Source organism: Chrysemys picta, chromosome 3, assembly GCF_011386835.1.
Source record: "Chrysemys picta bellii isolate R12L10 chromosome 3, ASM1138683v2, whole genome shotgun sequence".
In the NCBI taxonomy this organism is placed as follows: Eukaryota; Metazoa; Chordata; order Testudines; family Emydidae; genus Chrysemys; species Chrysemys picta.
This window is the reverse complement of record NC_088793.1, coordinates 7,323,124-7,345,433: the sequence shown is the minus strand read 5'-3', so window position 1 is coordinate 7,345,433 and position 22,310 is coordinate 7,323,124. Positions and strand designations below refer to the sequence as shown.

At 50.3% G+C, this 22,310-nt stretch overlaps 1 protein-coding gene across 1 annotated transcript in view; it reads left to right on the top strand.

The window, feature by feature from the left end:
- LOC101937180 (bifunctional epoxide hydrolase 2-like) overlaps positions 1 to 22,310 on the top strand; it is a 105,536-nt gene that overhangs the window by 8,878 nt on the left and 74,348 nt on the right. Inside the window, exons 2-6 of the mRNA XM_065587430.1 lie at positions 12,477 to 12,561; positions 13,102 to 13,261; positions 14,037 to 14,227; positions 14,512 to 14,634; positions 21,811 to 21,885. Coding sequence (XP_065443502.1) covers positions 12,477 to 12,561; positions 13,102 to 13,261; positions 14,037 to 14,227; positions 14,512 to 14,634; positions 21,811 to 21,885 — 634 coding nt within the window. The remainder of the gene's footprint in view (positions 1 to 12,476; positions 12,562 to 13,101; positions 13,262 to 14,036; positions 14,228 to 14,511; positions 14,635 to 21,810; positions 21,886 to 22,310) is intronic.

Genomic DNA, 22,310 nt, shown 5'->3' with positions numbered 1-22,310 from the left:
TGTACTCAGAGAAAAAGCTGGAAGAGAGGGGGGAAAAAAAACTATCATAAGGGAAACAGCTTTCCAATACAGTAACTCTTCACTTAATGTCCTCCCGCTTAACGTTGTTTTGAAGTTACGTCGCTGCTCCATTAGGGAATGTGCTCGTTTAAAGTTGTGCAATGCTCCCTTATAATGTCATTTGGCTGACTTTATAAGAGAGCATTGCACAAGTCCCTCTTCTCCGCCTCCTCCCCCTTCCTCCCTCCCTCCCAGCGCTTCTCCCGCTGCCAAACAGCTGTTTGGTGGCGCTTAGGACTTTCTGGGAGCGAGCGAGCGGGGAAGCTGCCCCCCCCCCCCCACTTCCCTCCCCATCCGCAGGCAGGGCCACTCGGAACGCAGGGGCTTTAGGGGCTGCAGGGCCCTGGGCTGAGGGGGCCCCAGGGCCCTGGCCTGCAGCTCTAAAGCCCCTTTCGGAATGCGGCCCTGTGAGCACGGGCCGGACGACTCAGGAGGAGCAGGGGCAGCCGCGCGGCCAGCGGCTGGAGAGAAGCAGTGCTTTCCCCTTCAAAGCCGGCTGTGGGGCGAGCTGAGGCTGTGAGGGAGGGGGAACAGCAGGCTAGGGGCCAGGGGCGAGCCTCCCGGGGCAGGAGGGGGCCTGCGGGCTGTAGTTTGCCCATCTCTGCATTAGTAGATGTGCAGGTGAATAAGCCCCCGATGGTGTGGCTGATGTGGTTGGGTCCTATGATGGTGTCGCTAGAGTAGATATGGGGGCAGAGTAGGTAACGAGGTTTGTTGCAGGGATTGGTTCCTGGGTTAGTGTTTCTGTGGTGTGGTGTGTATAGTTGCTGGTGAGTATTTGCTTCAGGTTGGGGGACTGAATCATAGAATCATAGAATATCAGAGTTGGAAGGGACCTCAAGAGGTCATCTAGTCCAACCCCCTGCTCAAAGCAGGACCAATTCCCAGCTAAATCATCCCAGCCAGGGCTTTGTCAAGCCGGGCCTTAAAAACCTCCAAGGAAGGAGACTCCACCACGTCCCTAGGTAACGCATTCCAGTGTTTCACCACCCTCCTAGTGAAATAGTTTTTCCTGATATCCAACCTGGACTTCCCCCACCGCAACTTGAGACCATTGCTCCTTGTTCTGTCATCTGCCACCACTGAGAACAGCCGAGCTCCATCCTCTTTGGAACCCCCCTTCAGGTAGTTGAAGGCTGCTATCAAATCCCCCCTCATTCTTCTCTTCTGGAGACTAAACAATCCCAGTTCTCTCAGCCTCTCCTCATAAGTCATGTGCTCCAGACCCCTAATCATTTTTGTTGCCCTCCGCTGGACTCTTTCCAATTTTTCCACATCCTTCTTGTAGTGTGGGGCCCAAAACTGGACACAGTACTCCAGATGAGGCCTCACCAATGTCGAATAAAGGGGAACGATCACGTTCCTCGATCTGCTGGCAATGCCCCTACTTATACAGCCCAAAATGCCGTTAGCCTTCTTGGCAACAAGAGCACACTGTTGACTCATATCCAGCTTCTCGTCCACTGTGACCCCTAGGTCCTTTTCTGCAGAACTGCTGCCTAGCTATTCGGTCCCTAGTCTGAAGCAAAAATAACTTTCCCTCTCTTGGTATTGACACCTCCTCATCAATTATTGGGAGTGGACCACATCCACCCTGACTGGATTGGCCTTGTCATCACTGGTTCTTCACTTGTAAGGTAACTCCCTTCTCTTCGTGTCAGTATATAATGCCTGCATCTGTAGTTTTCACTCCATGCATCTAAAGAAGTGGGGTTTTTACCCCCGAAAGCTTATGCCCAAATAAATCTGTTAGTCTTTAAGGTGCCACTGGACTCCTCGTTGTTTTTGTGGATACAGACTAGCACAGCTACCCTTCTGATACAGAAATTTGGAGTGGTGACATCACAAACGAGGCCTTCATTTCACATAATTAGTTACTACACGGTACCTTCCGTCCGTGTTATGAGTTACCCTTACTGCTGGTTGTCACCATCTGGTAAACTTTGCTGAATGAGAGCGGCTAGCTTCTCCTACAAACAACTTATGTACCACATTACGTGTTTCATGACATCTGCTTGTTACCTCTCCTTGTATCTTGCTCCAGGTGCCTTGGGCAAAATATCCCTATTCATACCATCTGTAAAACCCTTTTTTCTTGCGATAGGTCAGATGTACCTGTGTTAATCTTTTGGAGTGTGTTCACACACATCTCCAGGATCTGTTGCTTCTTAGGAGTGCCCGTGTTTTGCAACATTAGCAGTGCCCTTGCCAAGGTTGTGTATAGGACAGTAAATTTCTTAGCATCTGCTTTAAACCAATGGCTTGACTTTGCTGACTATGGTTTGGGCCTTAGGTCTTGCACCAGGCCTAGTGGAGGGATAGCTCAGTGGTTTGAGCATTGGCCTGCTAAATCCAGGGTTGTGAGTTCAATCCTTGATGGGGCCATTTAGGGAACTGGGGTTTAAAAAAAAAAGTCTGGGGATTTGTCCTGCTTTGAGCAGGGGGTTGGACTAGACCGGGGTAGGCAACCTATGGCACGTGTGCCAAAGGTGGCACATGAGCTGATTTTTAGTGACACTCACACTGCCCGGGTCCTCGCCACCAGTCTGGGGGGGCTCTGCATTTTAATTTAATTTTAAATGAAGCTTCTTAAACATTTTAAAAACCTTCTTTACTTTACATACAACAATAGTTGAGTTCTATATTATAGACTTAGAGAAAGAGACCTTCTAAAAACGTTAAACTGTATGACTGGCACGTGAACCCTTAAGTTAGAGTGACTAAATGAAGACTCGGCGCAGCACTTCTGAAAGGTTGCCGACCCCTGGACTAGATGATCTCCTGAGGTCCCTTCCAACCCTGATATTCTATGATTCTAGTGCTCCAGGGTGTGTGTCCCCCCCCCCCTCTCTCTCTCTCTCTCACACCTTTCATCCTAAAGCTCCCAGCTGTGTGTGTATTCATGCACAGATGGTGAACGCTTCATTCTCTGCTAAAATGTAGCCCAGCTCTTGGGATGAATTTGACCGCTGAGTTACAGTGTGCAAACAATCCGCATAGAAGGAAGACTACTGGATCCAGATGCAACTGCAGGGGGATTTATGCCGTATGTAATTCTATCTGGGTTGTGGTAACCAAACATCTCTTGCGGTTAAATTATCTGTCAGAAGGACAAGATAATGATCTTAACTTGACTTTCTAAGTGAAAAGATGGGTCTTCTCTGATTTGGCACCATTTCTTAAAGACTAAATTGGAAAACAGCTTTGCCCTAGAAATAGTACATTTCATTTTGTTTCAAGATCGCCCGCAAGTGAATCTTTCTTCATTCAAGATAACAAAGATCTATCAGTAAAGTCTCTTTTTTTTGTGGTAGAGCTTTTAACATGGTACTTCAAGAATCTCTTTCTTTGGCAAAAAAAAAATCTTGCCGCGTGCATGTTAAGATGCTTCCTTTAAAAATAAGTGTGAGATGCCATTATGAAATAAATTAATAATGGAAGCAGGGGGCATGTTCTTTCCAGGCTTTTTTTTATTTTTTTTTTATTTTTAAATGGAGATATCCCATCTCCTAGAACTGGAAGGGACCTTGAAAGGTCATCGAGTCCAGCCCCCTGCCTTCACTAGCAGGACCAAGTACTGATTTTGCCCCAGATCCCCAAGTGGCCCCCTCAAGGATTGAACTCACAACCCTGGGTTTAGCAGGCCAATGCTCAAACCACTGAGCTATCCCTCCCCTAACCCTTTCTTTTGTCAGGTTACACACAAAACTCAAACTGTAAAAAGCACCCAGTATGTTTAGTCTGCTATTCAGCAAATGCGCCGTAAAGGCAAAAGGTGACACATAGGAAAGCAGATGAGAGAAGAGCTGACTGGAAATACAATCTTGTTAAATACCTGGGCGTACGTTCATCTTTGGGATTATCACCTGGGAGGAATTTTGCCCCAGTGTCCTAACGGTTAACATAGTCATGGCTGGCTTCATTATACATGTAACTATAGGCATCTTTCTCAAGGCTTGAAGGGTTAAATTCTCATTACCACTCTTCTATAGGCACCTATCTCTGAGGTACTGGAGGGCTCACAGAATTCAGCGGCGCTACCCTGGGGCCCGAATGTAGCCCTAAGGGGGTAGGATGCTGTGCGGAAGCAGCTGGGTTGGGCCTAGCTCCTCAATATATGTTCCATTCTATGCATCTGATGAAGTGGGCGGTAGCCCACGAAAGCTTATGCTCAAATAAATTTGTTAGTCTCTAAGGTGCCACAAGTACTCCTGTTCTTTTTGCTCCTCTTGCAGTAGCTGGGCTTATTGCTTGGTATCCATTCTCGGCGCAGTGTTTCCTCTCCTCACCTCAACAAGGCATCTGCATTTCGGGTGAGAAGAGAGCTCATGGGGTTAGGAGCCTGTCTTGGGCCCAGCCAGGGAGAAGATGTTCATAAAACCCTTGCTCACTGTTACACTATCCAATTCAATGTGGTTTGGGGTTTCAGGACAAGTTACTGCTAGCGACTCCCGTTGTAAAAACCGCCATCAAAAATATTTTCTTCCAGATGCAGAAAAGGTGGTGGTGGTGGGCGGGGGGCAGTTAAAGCATTTGAAACATGAATTATTGAGACTTTTGTTGTAACGGTATCCCTTGTTCTCTTTCGCTGTGTAGAGTATGGTGGGGGGACCTCTGCTTGGCAATCTTAGATGGGATTAAAGATGCTATTAATTGTCCTCTTTTGGAGAAAAGTCTAGTTTTGATGGGCTGGAGTTGTTAGGAGTCAGAGCCGTTTGCTGTAAGACAAAATGAAACCCACACAACAGCAGCAAAGATAGAAAACGCAGCTTCTGTCTCTGGGCTGACTCTCACTTGCAGCTTCGCTGCTGGAGAAATGCAGACCCAGCACGTGGTCCAGTCAGCCATCTAAAACCCGGCAAACGGTTCTCAGCGCTGGGCCCTTTGAGATGTTGCCTGTTGTGTCCGGTCAGCTCAGACTCCGTGCTGAGGCACAGACTGGCGTCTTGGTGGCTAAGCCAGGCTCTCGTTACACAGAAGGCAAAAAGAGAGGAAAGAGGAGCAATAAGATGGGGCAGAAAAATGACTTTTTTTTGGTAGTGCAGGTGGGAGAGGGGGAAGGGGAGACATTAGAACCCAAGTCTCATATTCGAGATGTTCAGGGTTCAGCTGAATCGTCTGGAGGTGGTGATGTCATCTGGCTCCTCCTCTGTGGCCCGGCCCGGCCTAGTCTGGTCAGGATCCCTTTCAGGTCAGGACAATGAAGGCCCAGTGATGTGATGGTGGATTCTGGGGTCCCAGGAAGAGATGGGGTGGCAGCCATGAAGATAAAGCTTGCTCCTTCAAGTCCAGTCATGTGGTGACTCCCAGATAAACACCCTCTAAGACAGGGGTCTCAAACTCAAATGACGTGGGGGCATGGGGAGCTTGGCGGGCCGCACGAAAGAACCCCACGCTCACCCCTCCTGCAGCCCACACCCCAACTCCCTGCCCTGAGCCCCTGCTGCACCCTGCACCCCAACCCCCTGCTGCACCCCTCACCCCTGCTGCAGCCCACAGCCCAACTCCCTGCCCTGAGCCCCCTGCCGTACCCTGCACACCTGCACCTCAACTCCCTGCCCTGAGCCCCCATCACACCCCACACCCCTCCTGCACCCCCTGGGGGCAGGGAGGGGGAAGAGTTGGAATGGGGGCAGAGAAGAGGCAGGGCAGGGGCGGGGCCTCATGGAAGGGGTGGAGTAGGGGCAGGGCTGGGGGCAGCAAGGGGTTGGTGTCAGTGATGTGGCCCTCGGGCCAATGCACTAGTCCTCATGCGGCCCTCGTGGTCATTTGAGTTTGAGACCCCTGGTATACACCATTCAATGTTCTGTTAATACAGGATTGATCAGATTGGTGGCAGGTGCATGGAAGAAGAACCTGTTAGCCCTGCGGTGAAGTAGAATCCATTGGCAGGAGTGTGAAACTTCAGCCCACCTACACCCTAGCAGCCTCTTTGGTTAGTACAGTTGGACATCGAAAAGCAAGTTTTCCAGTCAATATAATCACTGGTTAAAAACTGACCGATGCCAAATTAGGGGGCGGGGGGAGCTTAACTTTAACTTGTCCTCCTGCGCTGCCCCAGAGTTCAGAAATCGACACACGGGAGCTCTAAATGGAGATAGTAAGAAGATGATTTTGTTAACTTTACATTTTCGGACATGTTTTTTATATTTTTCATATTATGGTCGGACCCAGACACCCCAGGTGAGATCAGATCCCTGTTGTGCTGGGGAGCTGTACATATGCGTAGTAATACAGTCCGTACCCTGACGCGCTCGCAAGCTAAGTAAATAAGACAAAGGGTGGGAGAAAGGAAGTATCCCCATTTCACAGATGAGGAACTGGGCCGTGGCCACTGAGTGCTTGGCAGAGCCAGGATTCAATCCAGATCTCCTGAGCTCCAGTCCAGTTTCCAAGCTATGAGGACAAGCCATCTTGGTACGACAGGGCTGCCTTTCCTCTCATGGCGTGGCTATGATGAATGTCCTCCACACACTCTCCTGCCCTGTCTGTTTTTCTTGCCCTACCTTCGGGGAAACGAATTAAGTTGAACGTGCTCTAACATGGCTTCAGCCGTTACTGTGTCTTAAATCTAATCCCTGTTCTGATACCCCTGGTCCTGGCAACTTGCACTCCCGTATGGCAGAACAGCATGTGGCCACAAGAGGCCCTGCCCCAGCACGTCTGCAAGAAAGGGAACTGATGCCAGATGGAGCTGATGTTGTAACCTCAGAAATTTCAGAGAGCTTGGTTCTGAGTGGAGGAGACCCCTGAACACTGAGAATTTTGAGGTGCCATCGCTCTAAACCTGTTGCCTCTTGGGTCAAACTTCAGGCAGGCCTAGCCCTCCTCCACTGCCGTTAATCTTTGCCCAGAAGTCGAGAGCTGAATGTGCCAAGGGAGGTGTAATGACCTCCCAGTGTCTGGAGGGTGCAAGTGTAACGCTGACAGACCCCGGTCGCTGGTGGGCAGAATCGAACTTGTGGTCTCTGGAGCTTAGTGCATGAGCCTCTACCACATGAGCTAAAAGCCACCTGGCTCTTAGCTAAGGCTGTAGAGTAGACGCATTAATTTCTCTTTTTAAGTGGTCTCAGTGCTACTAGATGGGCCAGAACATCACACCCAGGAGGGGTGTGGGTTACACAAGCGCCGGGCTAAGGCTGTGCTGAGCCATGCGTCCCCACACAGGTTGTGCGTGCAGCCGCTGTCCATGGAAACCCCTCAGCGCTGGGGCTGGAGTCTCCTAACACTGGTGGGCAGCAGGGGGCTTGCTCGGGGCTCAGTACCTTGCACTGGGCAGCAGGGTGGATCCTGTGAACTCGCCCTTTCAAAGGGCGTTGCAGCAGCTGTGCAGCCTCTGCCCACCGGGAGGCGTTTTGTTCTCCGTAGGCACAATGCGTCCGGGTGCTGCTGCTGCGTTGCAGCGTTGGAGCCATTGGTACAGGCTTGGCAGAATTCAATTTTAACCTTTATATCACTTCGATAACACTGTTTATTTTTAAGCATTTTTTTCAATTTTAATGTTCACAATTGCAAGGAACTGAGGGCGGCTCAGACAATCGGGGAAGGAGGCTCATAGAATCCTAGAATCTCAGGGTTGGAAGGGACCTCAGGAGGTATCTAGTTCAACCCCCTGCTCAAAGCAGGACCAACCCCAACTAAAGCATCCCAGCCAGGGCTTTGTCAAGCCGGGCCATAAAAACCTCTAAGGAAGGAGATTCCATCACCTCCCTAGGGAACCCATTCCAGTGTTTCACCACCCTCCTAGTGAAATAGTGTTTCCTAATATCCAACCGAAACCTTCCCCACTGCAACTTGAGACCATTGCTCCTTGTTCTGTCTTCTGGTACCACTGAGAACAGCTGAGCTCCATCCTCTTTGGAACCCCCCTTCACTCTTTCAACACAGGTAGTTGAAAGCAGCTATCAAATCCCCCATCACTCTTCTTTTCTGCAGACTAAATAAGCCCAGTTCCCTCAGCCTCTCCTTGTAAGTCATGTGCTCCAGCCCTCTAATCGTTTTCGTTGCCCTCCACTGAACTCTCTCCAATTTTTCCACATCCTTTCTGTAGTGTGGGGCCCAAAACTGGACACAATACTCGAGATGTGTCCTCACCAGTGCCGAATAGAGGGGAATAATCACTTCCCCCAATCTGCTGGCAATGCCCCTACTAATGCAGCCCAATATGCCGTTAGTCTTCTTGGCAACAAGGGCACCCTGCTGACTCATATCCAGCTTCTCGTCCACTGTAATCCCCAGGTTCTTTTCTGCAGATAGGGATAAGGGTGACCAGGTGTCCGGTTTTTGACCAGGCCATTAAAAGTCTGGTCAGTGGTGCTGGTTGGGGCTAAGGCAGGCTCGTCCCTACCTGTCCTGGCACTGCGCTGTGCCCTGGTCAGCAGGTCCGGCTCCTAGGTGGGGGGGGGGGGGGGGAAGGGCATGGGGCTCCGCGTGCTGCCCCTGCCCCGAGCACCGGCTCCACACTCCCATTGGCCCAGAACTATACTCTCTCCCGCACCTCAACCCCCTGCCCCAGCCCAGTTAAAGTGAGTGAGGGTGGGGGAGAGTAAGCCACTGAGGGAGGGGGAATGGAGTGAGTGGGGGGTGGGGCCTCAGGGAAGGGGCGGGGCTAGGGTGTTTGGTTTTGTGCGATTAGAAAGTTGGCAACCCTAGAGGGGGATCAGACGTTTATTTAACGAGAGTAGACAGAGGTTCAAACTGTTAAAGCTTTATCATAGTTAAAACACCAAGTGTCAACATCACAAGTCAAAATACATAAAGTAAATATCCTTAAATCAAACTCCCAGGTCTCCACCAGCACTTTTTATGCTACACTCAATGGAAATACTTTTCCTCGGTTTGTGCGTGAATGGTGAAATTGACACCGATTTAAAAAAAGGAATCAAATCTTTCCAAGCATAGCCATCTTCAAGGATGTCTAAGAACTTAGTGTGGCACATGGAAGAAGAAGATGAAATGGAGCAGGGACCTGGGAAGGAAACATGTCAAGAGAGCAGTGACTAGGGGAGCGTTGGAAGCTACATTGTTTGGGTTGCTGGCAACCAGAGTGGCCAATACACTAGAAAATGTGCTGGAGGGGTTTAGCCTGCATTGTCAGGGAGCTGGACTGGCTGTGATCTGATTATTTAAACCGTCTTAATGTCAGCAACAAACTGGAGCGGCCCCACTTGATCTGTGACACGACTCGCCGTTCAAAAGGCCTTTGTCTTTTTAGCTCCTCCTGTCGATTCTGATGTTTCTTTTGATGTGTCAGACTTTCCATTACCTGCTGGATCCTGGCGAGACGGGAGCCAGGTATCTGAGAAATTGTTGCTCAAACCTTTGATAGAGCAAAGTTCTCCAAAATGGCTGGAGGGGCCGGAAGGATTAAGCTAATGAGGAAAGATTAAACGAACTAATGTAGTTTAAGCTGTGCGTTTAGCTGCTAACGCAGATAGGATCGTGGCACTTTCTTGAGGGGTTTGCAGGGCGTAATCGGGGAGGGGGGAGACATTAGTTTGGGTGGCACAAAACTATTGAGGTGGGGTAGCAGAGCCCTCTAGTTGCATGTCTGCTCTGTAGTCTGACCAGCAAGACATTGATGCTGGTGGGCAGCCAATGGGAGGCGAGGGCATCTAGCGTCTCACAGGATCGAGCCTTAAATAAGGGCATTTTTTTTTAAAAAGTTCCCTCTCGGTCCTTCGTTGTGGGGGCTGGGTTAGTCATTGATGTAGATGGGTGCCCTCTCGGAGGTCCTGCTGCCGGGGCGCCCCCAGGGGAAGGCGCTTTGGAGCAGTGGCATTGCAAGAATCTTTCTTCTAGTGCAGGGGTGGGCAAACTTTTTGGCCCAAGGGCCACATCGGGGTTCTGAAGGCTATGCCGCCCCAAACAGCCTGGCCCCCTATCTGCCCCTATCCATCCCCTGACTGCCCCCTCCCAGGACCCCCTGCCCCTAACCACCCCCCCCCCGGCGGACCCCACCCCCATCCAATCTCCCCGCTCCCTGTCCCGACTGCCCTAGCCACACCCCCGCCCCCTGACAGGCCTCCTGGGACCCCATGCCTATCCAATCCCCCTGTCCCCTGACCATGCCCCCCCAAACCTGCACCCCATTCAACTGCCCACTGCTCCCTGTGCCCTGACTGCCCCCCCGGGCCCCTGCCCCTTATCCAACCTCCCCGCCCCCTTACCATGCCGCTCAGAGCACCAGGACTGGCAGCCGTGCCGCTCAGCCGGAGCCAGCCATGCCGCCCGGCAGGAGCTTGCAGCCCCACTGCCCAGAGTGCTGGCAGCATGGCAAACTGAGGCTGCGGGGAAGGGGGAACAGCAGGGGAGGGGCTGGGGGCTAGCCTCCCCAGCCGGGATCTGAAGGGCCGGGCAGGACGGTCCCACGGGCCAGGTTTGCCCGCCTCTGAGCTAGAGGGTGAAAGAGCCATCCTGTGTGCTGCTGTGAGAGGTGCATAGAATTGGAGGAGAGCGGATGGTCTAGAGCAGGGGTGGGCAAAATACGGCCTGTTGCTCGTGTCCGGCCCATCAGACCTCTTAATCCGGCCCTCGAACTTCAGCCGGAGAGCGGGGTTGGGGGCTTGGAAGCAGCGGCATGTCCCTTCCCCCCAGGCTCCTACATGTAGGGACTGCCACGGGGCTCCGCACGCTACCTCCACCCCAAGCGCCGGCTCTGCAGCTCCCATTGGCCAGGAACTGTGGCCAATGGGAGTTGTAAGGGCGGTGCCTGCGGGTGGGGCAATGCGCAGAGCAGCATGGCTGGCATCGTGCCTCCACGTAGGAGCTGGAGGGGGGACGTGCTGCTGCTTCCGGGACCGCTTGAGGTAAGCGGCGACTGGAGCCTGCAACCCGGAGCCTTTCATAGATTTCATAGAATATCAGGGTTGGAAGGGACCTCAGGAGATATCTAGTCCAACCCCCTGCTCAAAGTAGGGCCAATCCCCAGGCAGATTTTTACCCCAGTTCTCTAAATGGCCCCCTCAAGGATTGAACTCACAACACTGGGTTTAGCAGGCCAATGCTCAAACCATTGAGCTCCCCACGCCCCCAGCCCTGATCATCCTCCTGCTCTCTGAACCCCTTGGTCCCAGCCTGGAACACCCTCCTGTACCCCAAACCCCTCATTCCCAGTCCCACCCCAGAGTCTGCACCCCAAGCCAGAGCCCTCAACCCCCCACACACACCTCAACCCCCAATTTTGTGAGCATTCATGGTCCGCCATACAATTGCCATACCCAGATGTGGCCCTCAGGCTAAAAAGTTTGCCCACCCCTGGTCTAGAGGTTAGAGCACCAGCCTGGGCTGTGGGAGACCAGGAATTGATTCCTGCTCTGCCACAGACACCCACTGTGTGACCTTGGCCAGGTCACTTCATCTCTCTCCATTCCCCATCTGTACAATGGGGTAATAGCTCTTGGTGAGGTGCTGAGATACTAGAGTAATGGGGCCATAGTAGTGCCTAAGATAGTCACAATGAGCAGAGTCCTGCAAATCTGCGGATATCCACAGACCGTATTTGTGGATCAGATGCAAATGGAAATTTTGTATCTGCACAGGGCTCTAACATTGAAGTTGTTTCAGGATTGGGGCCTCAATTAATAGAAGATCTCAAAGCACTTTACAAAGGAGGTCACTATCATCCCAGTTAAGCAGATGGGGGAAACTGAGGCACGGGGAGGTGAAGTGAATTTCCCAAGGTTGCCCAGCAGTCCCAGTCCTCTAGACCATGCGCTGCCTCCCAGTACAAATCAGTGATGGGATGAAACAAAGCAAAGGGAAAATCTGAGATGAACATCACAAAAGGTTTCCTGACGTAAAATCTACTAGGCCACCAGTATTCATTTAGTGGAAGTGATAAAAGCTTCAGCACTTGAACTCCAGTTCTGGACTGTACAAAGCATCGGAGAGTCTTGGGATCCACACTGCAGTGGCAAGGGATGAACCAAGCTTCTTCTATGACTTAACTTGACTGGAGTTGCACCAGGGATTAATTTAGCCCACTAGCTTAATAAGTCATTTTCATCTCTCATGTTTGACTTGGAGGCCTTCTGCTCTCAAGTAAGATGACGTCTTTTCCGTAAGTGACTTTCCCTCCCATGCTACTGGTTTTTATTCTGAGGCTTGCAGGACCACTGGGTAGATGATGCGTAAAGAGAATAATATCCGGCGTTCTCGCTCAGCACTCTGCAGTGTCAACAGGAGACAAAGGAAGAAACGTTTTCCCCACTCGATGAATCAAAGATCCCTGGGGAGTGAGACGCTCTCTTGGGAGTCCCTCTTCAGAGTAGAACTGAACTGCCGAATGGGTTCCCGCCAGTGCATTGACAATGCTCGGTCCTTGGAAGTTGTAACTTGACAGCAGCATCCTGGAGCCAGTTGCTGCTTGTTCGTTCCTTACTGTAATGTATTTGTTGATTTTTTTTTTTTTTTAGGAACTTTTTGCAAAATGTCATCGTTGGAGCAGGCCCCGATGGTCCCTATGCCAGAGCGATGAGAGGGGAGATCGCCTTATCTCAGGTAAGAGATCATCTCAGCTGAGCGCTGAGCAGATGGGCAGGGCACGACTTGTGTTGGACACAAGCTGTGCAGATGTCCTGCCAAGACAAGGCTTCTTCTTGGCTCACGTGGTGAAGCTATTGCCTTTGGGCCAAGAAGGGGCTAGGTTTGAATCTTGACGACGGTAACTTTGTGGCGTTCACACTTAGCTAGTCTGGCCTCAGGATGGGCTTAAGTCTGCTATAGCTTGGCAGTTTCACCATGAGAAATAGCCTCCACCAGTGGTAGATTAATTACTTGGCTTATGTCCAACGCGATTTCATTAAATCTAAAACAAAATGTACTTGGTTCCTTTATCCCTTCTGGCTAAATCCTTTCATTCCTGCTTTCTGGGGGAGCGGGGTCTTTAATACTAGCTTATTGGTAACCCTTAAACTTAGGAAATAGTTAATGCGGAGCATGTCTATTGATGGGATTCAGAGTTTTGAATGACTTTTTCTCATTGTGTGTTGAGATGTAACTTGATCTCCTTTGGGTGATGGGAACTCTGTGGTTTTTAAGCTGGTTTCGGAGCTGGAAGAGGATTGCAAGAAGTTTGCTGCCTCCTCGGGGGCTTCTCTCCCGGAGACGTTCTCCGTAGCACAGGTCTTTGAGGCTATTATGACACAAGCAAAGCTCAATACTGCTGTTCTGCAAGCTGCTGTAACTCTCAGGAACAATGGTAAGTGATGGCTGCTTGCTGTTAGCATTCCTTCCCACCCAGCTATGCTACACCAGTAACCACGTTCAGGTGTGATCCTGGCCCATTCTTGTTACAATAGGGTTTCTCTTTGCCTATGTGGACTGGATTTATTGGAAACAAACAAAAAAACCCAATCCTCAGTTGGGACTAGGTCAAACGGACCCGAGCAACCGAACCACCGCCTTAGAAAGAGACGGCATCCAAATCCGCATGGAGTGGCTGCCTTAGAGGGACTGTTCAATCTCCCAAAATGAAATCCTGTCAGTTTCTTCAACCCAGTGATCAAAAGCAGAAACCTCTGCTGGTGGCCAGATTCCATTCTGCCTACCTAAATTTCACCAACAGTCTCAATGGGACATGGGATTCTTCTTCACTTCCTGTCCCAAACTGTTATATAACAAAAGTGGTGTGCTCTTCATCTAACAACCTACCTGACCTTAAGATGGAGCTTGGTAAATTTCTGAACAGGATTACGTGACCGGGTGGTAGAAGGTCTTGATCGTGCACCCCTTGCTCAACAGGGAGTCCTCACTCGAGTGGTCCCTCCTGACTTCAGGAGTAAAGACACCTTGCATGAGTAGAGCCTCGCAAAGTTGGGCCCTTTGTTTGTAAAGATCCTCTGTGGTTAAAGTGGACATAGAGAGATGAGATGTGTAATTACTGATAGACAGCTGGGTGGTGGAAAGGAGGATTCTCCTTAACCGTTCCCAGTCTGAATAGCCCCGCGACCCATTTAGCCGTCTGTTCGTTACAGGGTTCAGGACATGTGTGCTCACAAATAACTGGATAGATGACGGCCCTCAGAGACACATCACGGCTCTTGCGTTCTCTCTGCTGAGGAGGCATTTTGATCTGGTGATCGAGTCTTGCCGCATCGGTCTGAAGAAGCCGGACCCTCGAATTTACGAGTACGCGCTGGGCGTGCTGAAGGCGAAACCACAGGAGGTGCAGGCACAACTTACTTCTAGTTACGGGACAATGGCAAAGACTGCCCAAAGCGACCCAACTAGACATACAAAAGGGGCCTGGCTTTCCGAAAGTGCTGGGCAGACCTGTCGGCTGTGAACCAGGGCTTCTCAAGCTGGGCACCCAAAATCAGTAGACACTGACGTGAAAATCTCTTGGCCCAAATCACTGGGGAATCACAGCAACGTCCCCTTCTCCTTGTTCTCCCCAAAACTCTCCTCTCCCTTGACTGACCCCAGGTTCTGAATCTCTCCTGAATCCAGGTTATTTTCCTGGATGACATCGATGCTAACTTAAAGCCAGCCCGGGAAATGGGAATAGCCACCATCCTGGTCAAGGACACGGATGCTGCCGTGAAGGAACTGCAGGACCTGTGTGGAATTCAGGTATCTAGTGGCTAAGTGCTTTCTGAATCTGTGCATTTACTGTCTCCTCCCTCTGGACAGAACACATAGTTCAGAGTTTAGATACCGCAAAGCTGGGGGCTGTAGAAATATCCTAACCTATGGTAGATAGACTCCTGCTCTTGTCTAGCCTACTATCGTTTAGAGTAACAGGAGTACTTGTGGCACCTTAGAGACTAACACAGCTGCTACTCTGAAACCTATCGTTTAGAGTGAAATTTCCCTGGAGTGGCTCTCTTGACCCTGTACTGTACGGTGTTTTTCTGAGTGTGGTTGTGATGGTAATTTTATTCCAAGACCTGTTTTTGTTAGTGGCCTCAGAATCCCTCGCAAATTGCACCTTTCGGCTAAAATGCCGTGTGCTTGTCCTTTAAAGGGTTCAGGTCAAATTCAGCCCAGGTCCAGATCACTCCTGGCTTTGCAAAACAAAACCCAGATAAGATGAGGCTAACCGAAACTAAAATGCCCTAATTTCGCCCATCTCCGTTAAAGACAGAGGGTCAAATTGTGCTGTCAGTTATGCCACTGTCAATCCTGAGTAACTCGGTTGTAGCGATGGCATTACTAACACTGCTGTCAATCCAGAGTGAGAGTAGAACTTGGTTCAGTTATGAAGTACCTGGGTGAATGTCGTAAAACTGGAGCAAAGTAGTCCGGCTCTTGGAAGGGTTAATCCTGCCACTTTAATCTGTAGAAGAGGTAGCAAAATAGAGGAGGATGTTAAAAGATCTGGCGGATACAATTCATTTCAAAAGTCCCACACGTGGATCTGATAAGGAGGTAAAGCCCTGTAATGGATTAAGAACTGTCAGGTAGGAACCAAAGTAAGACTTTAATGAGCACGGAAGGAGGTTAATAGTGTGGTGCCCTGAGGATCAGTACTAAGTGGTGGCTTCTCCTTGGCTAAGGTGCTAATGATTGTAATTCCACTCAGCCTTTCTCACCTTTTGCAGTGTTGGACTAATGTTGGCTTATTGAATCACAAGCAGATCATGTTACCACCTGCAGAGCCTGAGTGAAGCTTTCCATGCTTCCCTTGCTCATAGATTAATACAGGGGTCGGCAACCTTTCAGAGGTGGTGTGCCGAGTCTTCATTTATTCACTCTAATTTAAGGTTTCACATGCCAGTAATACATTTTAACATTTTTAGAAGGTCTCTTTCTATAAGTCTATAATATATAACTAAACTATTGTTGTATGTAAAGTAAATAAGGTTTTTAAAATGTTTAAGAAGCTTCATTTAAAATTAAATTAAAATGCAGAGCCCCCCCGGACCGGTGGCCAGGACCCGGGCAGTGTGAGTGCCACTGAAAATCAGCTCGCCTACCCCTGGGATAATACCTTGTGGTGCCTGCTGTCTGCCAAGGCTCCTTCTTCCTGATGCTTTGTAAAGTCGGCTCCTCTCCCATCTCCCTACAAGAGGGTTCCTTATAGCGTCTACCCTTTCTCTCACCCTTGGGAGAGTTGTCCGGCGTGGTTAATGGTTCACCGAGCTATGTTAGCAGAGGCTGGACTTTGCTGTGCAGAAGTGCACTGTGACTTTATTCTTTATTTTATCAGACACACAAGGTGGGTGGAGGTATATTTTATTGGGCCAACTTCTGTGGGTGAAAGAGACAAGCTTTTGAGCTCAAAAGTTTCTCTTTCACCTGCAGAAGTTGACCCAATAAAATATATATGACCTCACCCACCTTGTGTCTCTCAAATCCTTTAACCGACACGGCTACAACAACACTGCACACAACATTATTTTTAAGGCCGTTCTAGTTATGTGAACGTACTTATCACTTGTATGTGATGCTTTTCTTCCATAGATCTCAAAGCATCTGATAAGTGTTAGATGTTTGTGATTAGGTTGCTGATACCATGTTGTGGCAAAAATCCGCATTGGGGTGTAAATTCTTTGATCAAAACTGGCAGAATATAAACCGCAGAAGTTAGGCAGTGGGTGTGCTCTGACCACTGCTTGACCAGTGTTCTCATTGTTCCCTTGTGCTCCCCACTACCCGTTTGCTGCATCTGCCTGTTGTTTCGTGTCTTAAACTTGATCTCTGCCCCAGAGAGTTTACAGTCTGTATCTTTGTGTTTGTACAGCACCTAACGCAGGGGGGCGCTGATGCATGATTAGAGTTTCTAGGCACTACAATAGTACAAATAGTAGCAATTACGGTTTACAAGATTTTTAGTTTCAGAGTAGCAGCCGTGTTAGTCTGTATCCGCAAAAAGAAGAACAGGAGTACTTGTGGCACCTTAGAGACTAACAAATTTATTAGAGCATAAGCTTTCGTGGACTACAGTCTTGTAATGTAGCGGACAGCTGTGGAGGTGCCAGAGACGAGGTGGTAGGGGTGAGATTTTCAGCAGCATCCAAGTGACTTAGAAGTATCCCGCTGACAGTCATGGGACTGCTAAAGAAGCAATGGACCTTTGGAAAATCCCATTCTGGCTGCCTAAATATGATTCTAGGTGCCCAATGTCTTCCCATTTGGGTGCCTAGCTTTAGCCTACACGCGTGAGTGGAAATTGATAGTTCAGAGGATTGGTGGTTGAGCACAAAGTCTTTTGCCGGTAGGTCACAAGCTCCAATCCAGGCCTGATCGGCAGCTACCACCATTGGGTAGGTGATTGGTAGCTTAGGTTACCAGAAAGAACAAACCAAGTGTTTCATTCTGTCTCCTATGTGGTAGGTGCCCATGTCATGCAAACTGCCACCAAAGTTTATTCATAGATTCATAGATTATAGGACTGGAAGGGACCTCGAGAGGTCATCGAGTCCAGTCCCCTGCCCGCATGGCAGGACCAAATACTGTCTAGACCATCCCTGATAGACATTTATCTAACCTACTCTTAAATATCTCCAGAGATGGAGATTCCACAACCTCCCTAGGCAATTTGTTCCAGTGTTTAACCACCCTGACAGTTAGGAACTTTTTCCTAATGTCCAACCTAGACCTCCCTTGCTGCGGTTTAAACCCATGGTTTCTGGTTCTATCCTTAGAGGATAAGGTGAACAAGTTCTCTCCCTCCTCCTTATGACACCCTTTTAGATACCTGAAAACTGCTATCATGTCCCCTCTCAGTCTTCTCTTTTCCAAACTAAACAAACCCAGTTCTTTCAGCCTTCCTTCATAGGTCATGTTCTCAAGACCTTTAATCATTCTTGTTGCTCTTCTTTGGACCCTTTCCAATTTCTCCACATCTTTTTTAAAATGCGGTGCCCAGAACTGGACACAATACTCCAGCTGAGGCCTAACCAGAGCAGAGTAGAGCGGAAGAATGACTTCTCGTGTCTTGCTCACAACACACCTGTTAATGCATCCCAGAATCATGTTTGCTTTTTTTGCAACAGCATCACACTGTTGACTCATATTTAGCTTGTGGTCCACTATAACCCCTAGATCCCTTTCTGCCGTACTCCTTCCTAGACAGTCTTTTCCCATTCTGTATGTGTGAAATTGATTTTTCCTTCCTAAGTGGAGCACTTTGCATTTGTCTTTGTTAAACTTCATCCTGTTTAACTCAGACCATTTCTCCAATTTGTCCAGATCATTTTGAATTATGACCCTGTCCTCCAAAGTAGTTGCAATCCCTCCCAGTTTGGTATCATCCGCAAACTTAATAAGCGTACTTTCTATGCCAATATCTAAGTCGTTGATGAAGATATTGAACAGAGCCGGTCCCAAAACAGACCCCTGCGGTACCCCACTCGTTACGCCTTTCCAGCAGGATTGGGAACCATCAACAACTCTGAGTACGGTTATCCAGCCAGTTATGCACCACCTTATAGTAGCCCCATCTAATTTGTATTTGCCTAGTTTATCGATAAGAATATCATGCGAGACCGTATCAAATGCCTTACTAAAGTCTAGGTATACCACATCCACCGCTTCACCCTTATCCACAAGGCTCGTTATCCTATCAAAGAAAGCTATCAGATTGGTTTGACATGATTTGTTCTTCACAAATCAAATAGTTAGTACCTATTTGGCCCTCCTGGTTGATGGTCTCCCCAAGAGACCGAGCAGTATCCTTGGTGTACTAGAATGGCGTGTTTTATTGCTTGCTTTTACAGGTCTCATCTCTCTATTCTCAGGGAATCCTCACTCTTCACAGGGGTTGGGGAGCTCTAACAGGTGTATCTTGTGTTCTCCAATATGCATGTAACACCTAGATGCATGCAATCTTCCTTCCCGGGCTTTTTCCCTTAGTGTAGGTATTTACTTTTAAAGCCATGAATTAATTTAATCCCCTTAATCAGAGAGGACCTGATACCAGTACCTCCCGTCTGAGCCTGCCGGATTGCTTCTGGTGGTTATAGGTTGGGTTCTAGGAGTCAGGGCCGGATTAACTTTTTGTGGGCCCGGCGCCAAACATATTTGTGGGCCCCCATTGGGGAAATAGGGCATGTGATGGGGGGCGGTCCACAGAGCGAGGGGCCGGTTGGGGGCAATGAGACGCAGCGCAGCAGGAGTGGCCCCACTCAGCCCAGCACAAGGGCACTGTTTACAAACCCCAAACTGCTAGATGCACATTCATTGGTAATACATGCATCAATCAACACTGTATCATATGCATATGATCTATATTACACTCATGCACTCACAAACACACTCCGTCTTGTTGTTGTTACCAACTAGTTGCTCCCCTTAATTTCACTGGCCAGGTGAGTTAGATGGGGGAGGGGGTGGAGCCGGGCTTCTGCCGATCTGGATCAATGCTCCGATGTTGACAAGACCCAGGGTCCTCTGCAAGACACCTCACATTTATAGCAGCTTCCCTCTCATGCAAATCTATATCAGATTCAAAATCTGTGTCCGCTGGTCGTTTGTGCTGCTTCCTTCTGGGTGTTGTCCCAATACCATTCAAAGAGGTTGTTTCCAAAAAAAGGTGCTTGATTCTAATCCCCCCCCCCCTGCCCCCGAGGCCATCAATATGTCTGCTCTTCTTTAGTGAGCCCACTTGACAACTTTGATTGTCCTTGGGTCTGGCTTCCATCCCCTCTCCAACTAGCTGTCTGGAGGTGCTTGCCTTCCACGCCTTGCTCATTCACACCTCATTCATTCAACATGCCAATTGATTAAAGGAGTGTGGGGAGGGGGAATCTTATTCTACTCCTAGCAAAAAGAAATTTTTCTTCTACTTTAACTATCCTTAGGGGCTATAACATTATACCAAGGCTTAACACAAAGTTTTCTATAAGTTTTTCTACATAGGGATCTGATACAAAGTTCCTATAGCAAAGGACTTGATACAAAGTTGTATGAACATAGCTTAATACAGGGTTATATGAAGAGGCATAATACAAAGTCATATGAAAGTTATGTGAAGATGCTTAATACAGAGATTTATCTACAGGTGGGGGGGTGGGGGGTCTAGGTGTAGGTGGTTGGGGCTCAGTGGGGAAGGTGTGGGCTCACCGGGGTGGTACAGATGCAGGGGAGGTGGGGCTTGTTGGGGTGAGGGTTTGATGGGCCTGCTTAACAGGGGAGCCCCAGCTGCTGCCAAAGGGATCCGCATGGTGGGCCTCCGTTTCCCCTATTCTAGGGATTGGCAACCTTTGGCACGCGGCCCACTAGGTTAAGCCCCCGGTGGGCCGGGCCAGTATGTTTACTTGCCCCGTCCGCAGGTTTGGCCGATTGCGGCACCCACTGGCTGTGGTTTGCCGCTCCAGGCCAATGTGGGCTGCGAGAAGCCGCGGCCAGCACATCCCTCGTCCTGCAGCCCCCCCATTGGCCTGGAGCCGCGATCGGCTGAACCTGCAGATGTGGCAGGTAAACAAACTGGCCCGGCCCACCAGGGGGCTTACCCTGGCGGGCCGCGGGCCGAAGGTTGCTGATCCCTGCCCTATCCCCTTCTCTTCCCTATCCCATGCCCCTTCCTTCCCCACTGCCTCTGTCCCCCTGCCCTGCCTGCCCCACCACGGGCACTCACTGTTGTACAAGATGAAGGATGGCTCCCAGCACACAGAAGGGAGCTCAACCAGCACTAAGACCCAGAAGGGGGTGTCCAGCTGCAAAGTCCGGGGAGCTGAGCAGCACTTTCTTCTTTCAGCCTGGCTGCGCAGCTCTGCAGGCAGTAGGTTTGTTCCTTCCACCCCCCCTCCCCAAAACCCCACCCCCGCCTCTTCTCTGCCTCCCCTCCCCAGGTGAGCATGCTGCGGCTGTGCTCCTCCCCCACCCTCCTGCTGGCAAACAGCTGATCGGCGGCAGGGACGGGGAGGGCGGGAAGGGAGCAAGCTGTGAGAAGAGGCAGGGGAGGGGGAGCTTGGCTGCCCTACTGCAGCAGGAGCCTCGGTGCCAGGAGCACCAAGCTTCTGCCCCCCCGCAGGAGAGAGCGGGGGCCGGAGAAGAGTGGCCCTGGTTGGGGCCCCCCTGGAGTGTGGGCCCGGCTCCATGGCACCAGTGGCTCCATAGTAAATCCACTACTGCTAGGAGTGTCTGCTGCAGGCTAGGTGCTGTCCCAGCGGGGCTGCAGACAGTTCTGGATCTGAAAGCTGCCTCCTGGCCCGTTTCCATTCAGACCTGTGAAGGAATAATGGCACTGGATGAGTAAGGCCTAGTCCTCTTCCCTCAGCTGTGAGAGCACGGCAGTCCTGGACCCGGTCACGCAGCCCCACCAAGGGTTGTCTTAGCCAGTCCGGGTTCTCCCTTCTGCAGATACTGCCAGTCTTGCCAAATCCCGTGGGGTTTTCATAATGTGGGCAAACAGCTAGACTTGCAGCGGTACTCAAACTGTGGGTTGGGACCCCAAAGTGGGTCACCAGGGCTGGCTTGCTGGGGCCTGGGGCAGCAGGGCTCGGGCTTCGGCCCCCTCACTCAGGGCGGTGGGGCTCAGGCTTGGGCTTTGGCCCCCCACATGGGGTGGCGGGGCTCGGGTGGGCTCAGACTTCAGTCCTCCCTCTTGGGGTTGTGTAGTAATTGTTGTGGTCGGAAGGGGGTGGTGGTGCAAGGTAGTTTGAGAACCCCTGAGTTGGAGGCCTAATGAGCTACGACCATTTTGAATGACGGAAGCTTCCCAAAGAAGGTGGGGCTGGTTTAGAGGGCTGGCTGAGCAGTAGAAAGGGGCAAACAGCCTGTGGCCGCTGTGTTGCTGGGCACCAATATTGGCAGTGTGGGGGTTTGGTGTAGAACTGAGAACTTTCTTTATTCACCGTGTAGCTTCTTGGCCATGAAGAGACTCTGCCAATTGCATCTGACCCAGGGAACCTGACCCATGGTTATGTGCCAATCAAGGTAGGCTGTAACGAATGGTGTGTTAGGAAAGCCATCTTGATAGCTAAGTGTCCCAGTACTATGGTGTTGAAGGCCATTAGTATCCAGTGATTGCCCTCTCCATGCACATGAAGGGTGTTAACGCCGTGGAGGGAGAGAGGTGGCTATATCCATATATGAAGACTGGGAGCACACTGTGGTGTTTAACAGCAATGGGCTGAAATTCAAGCAAGGCAGATAGAGACTTTACGGGGGGGGGGAGGGGGAATGTTTTCTGACCATGTGAGACGGCTTCCAGCCTGGCCCTCAGGAAACAAAGTCCTCTAAAACCGGACCGGAGAGAGCACTGGCCTGGCCTCTGCTGCAGCGTAGGCCGGGCTACGGGAAGGTGGGGAATGTTTACAGCCAGGGGCTAAGGTTCTGGATGGCCAATGACTCGAGTGCCA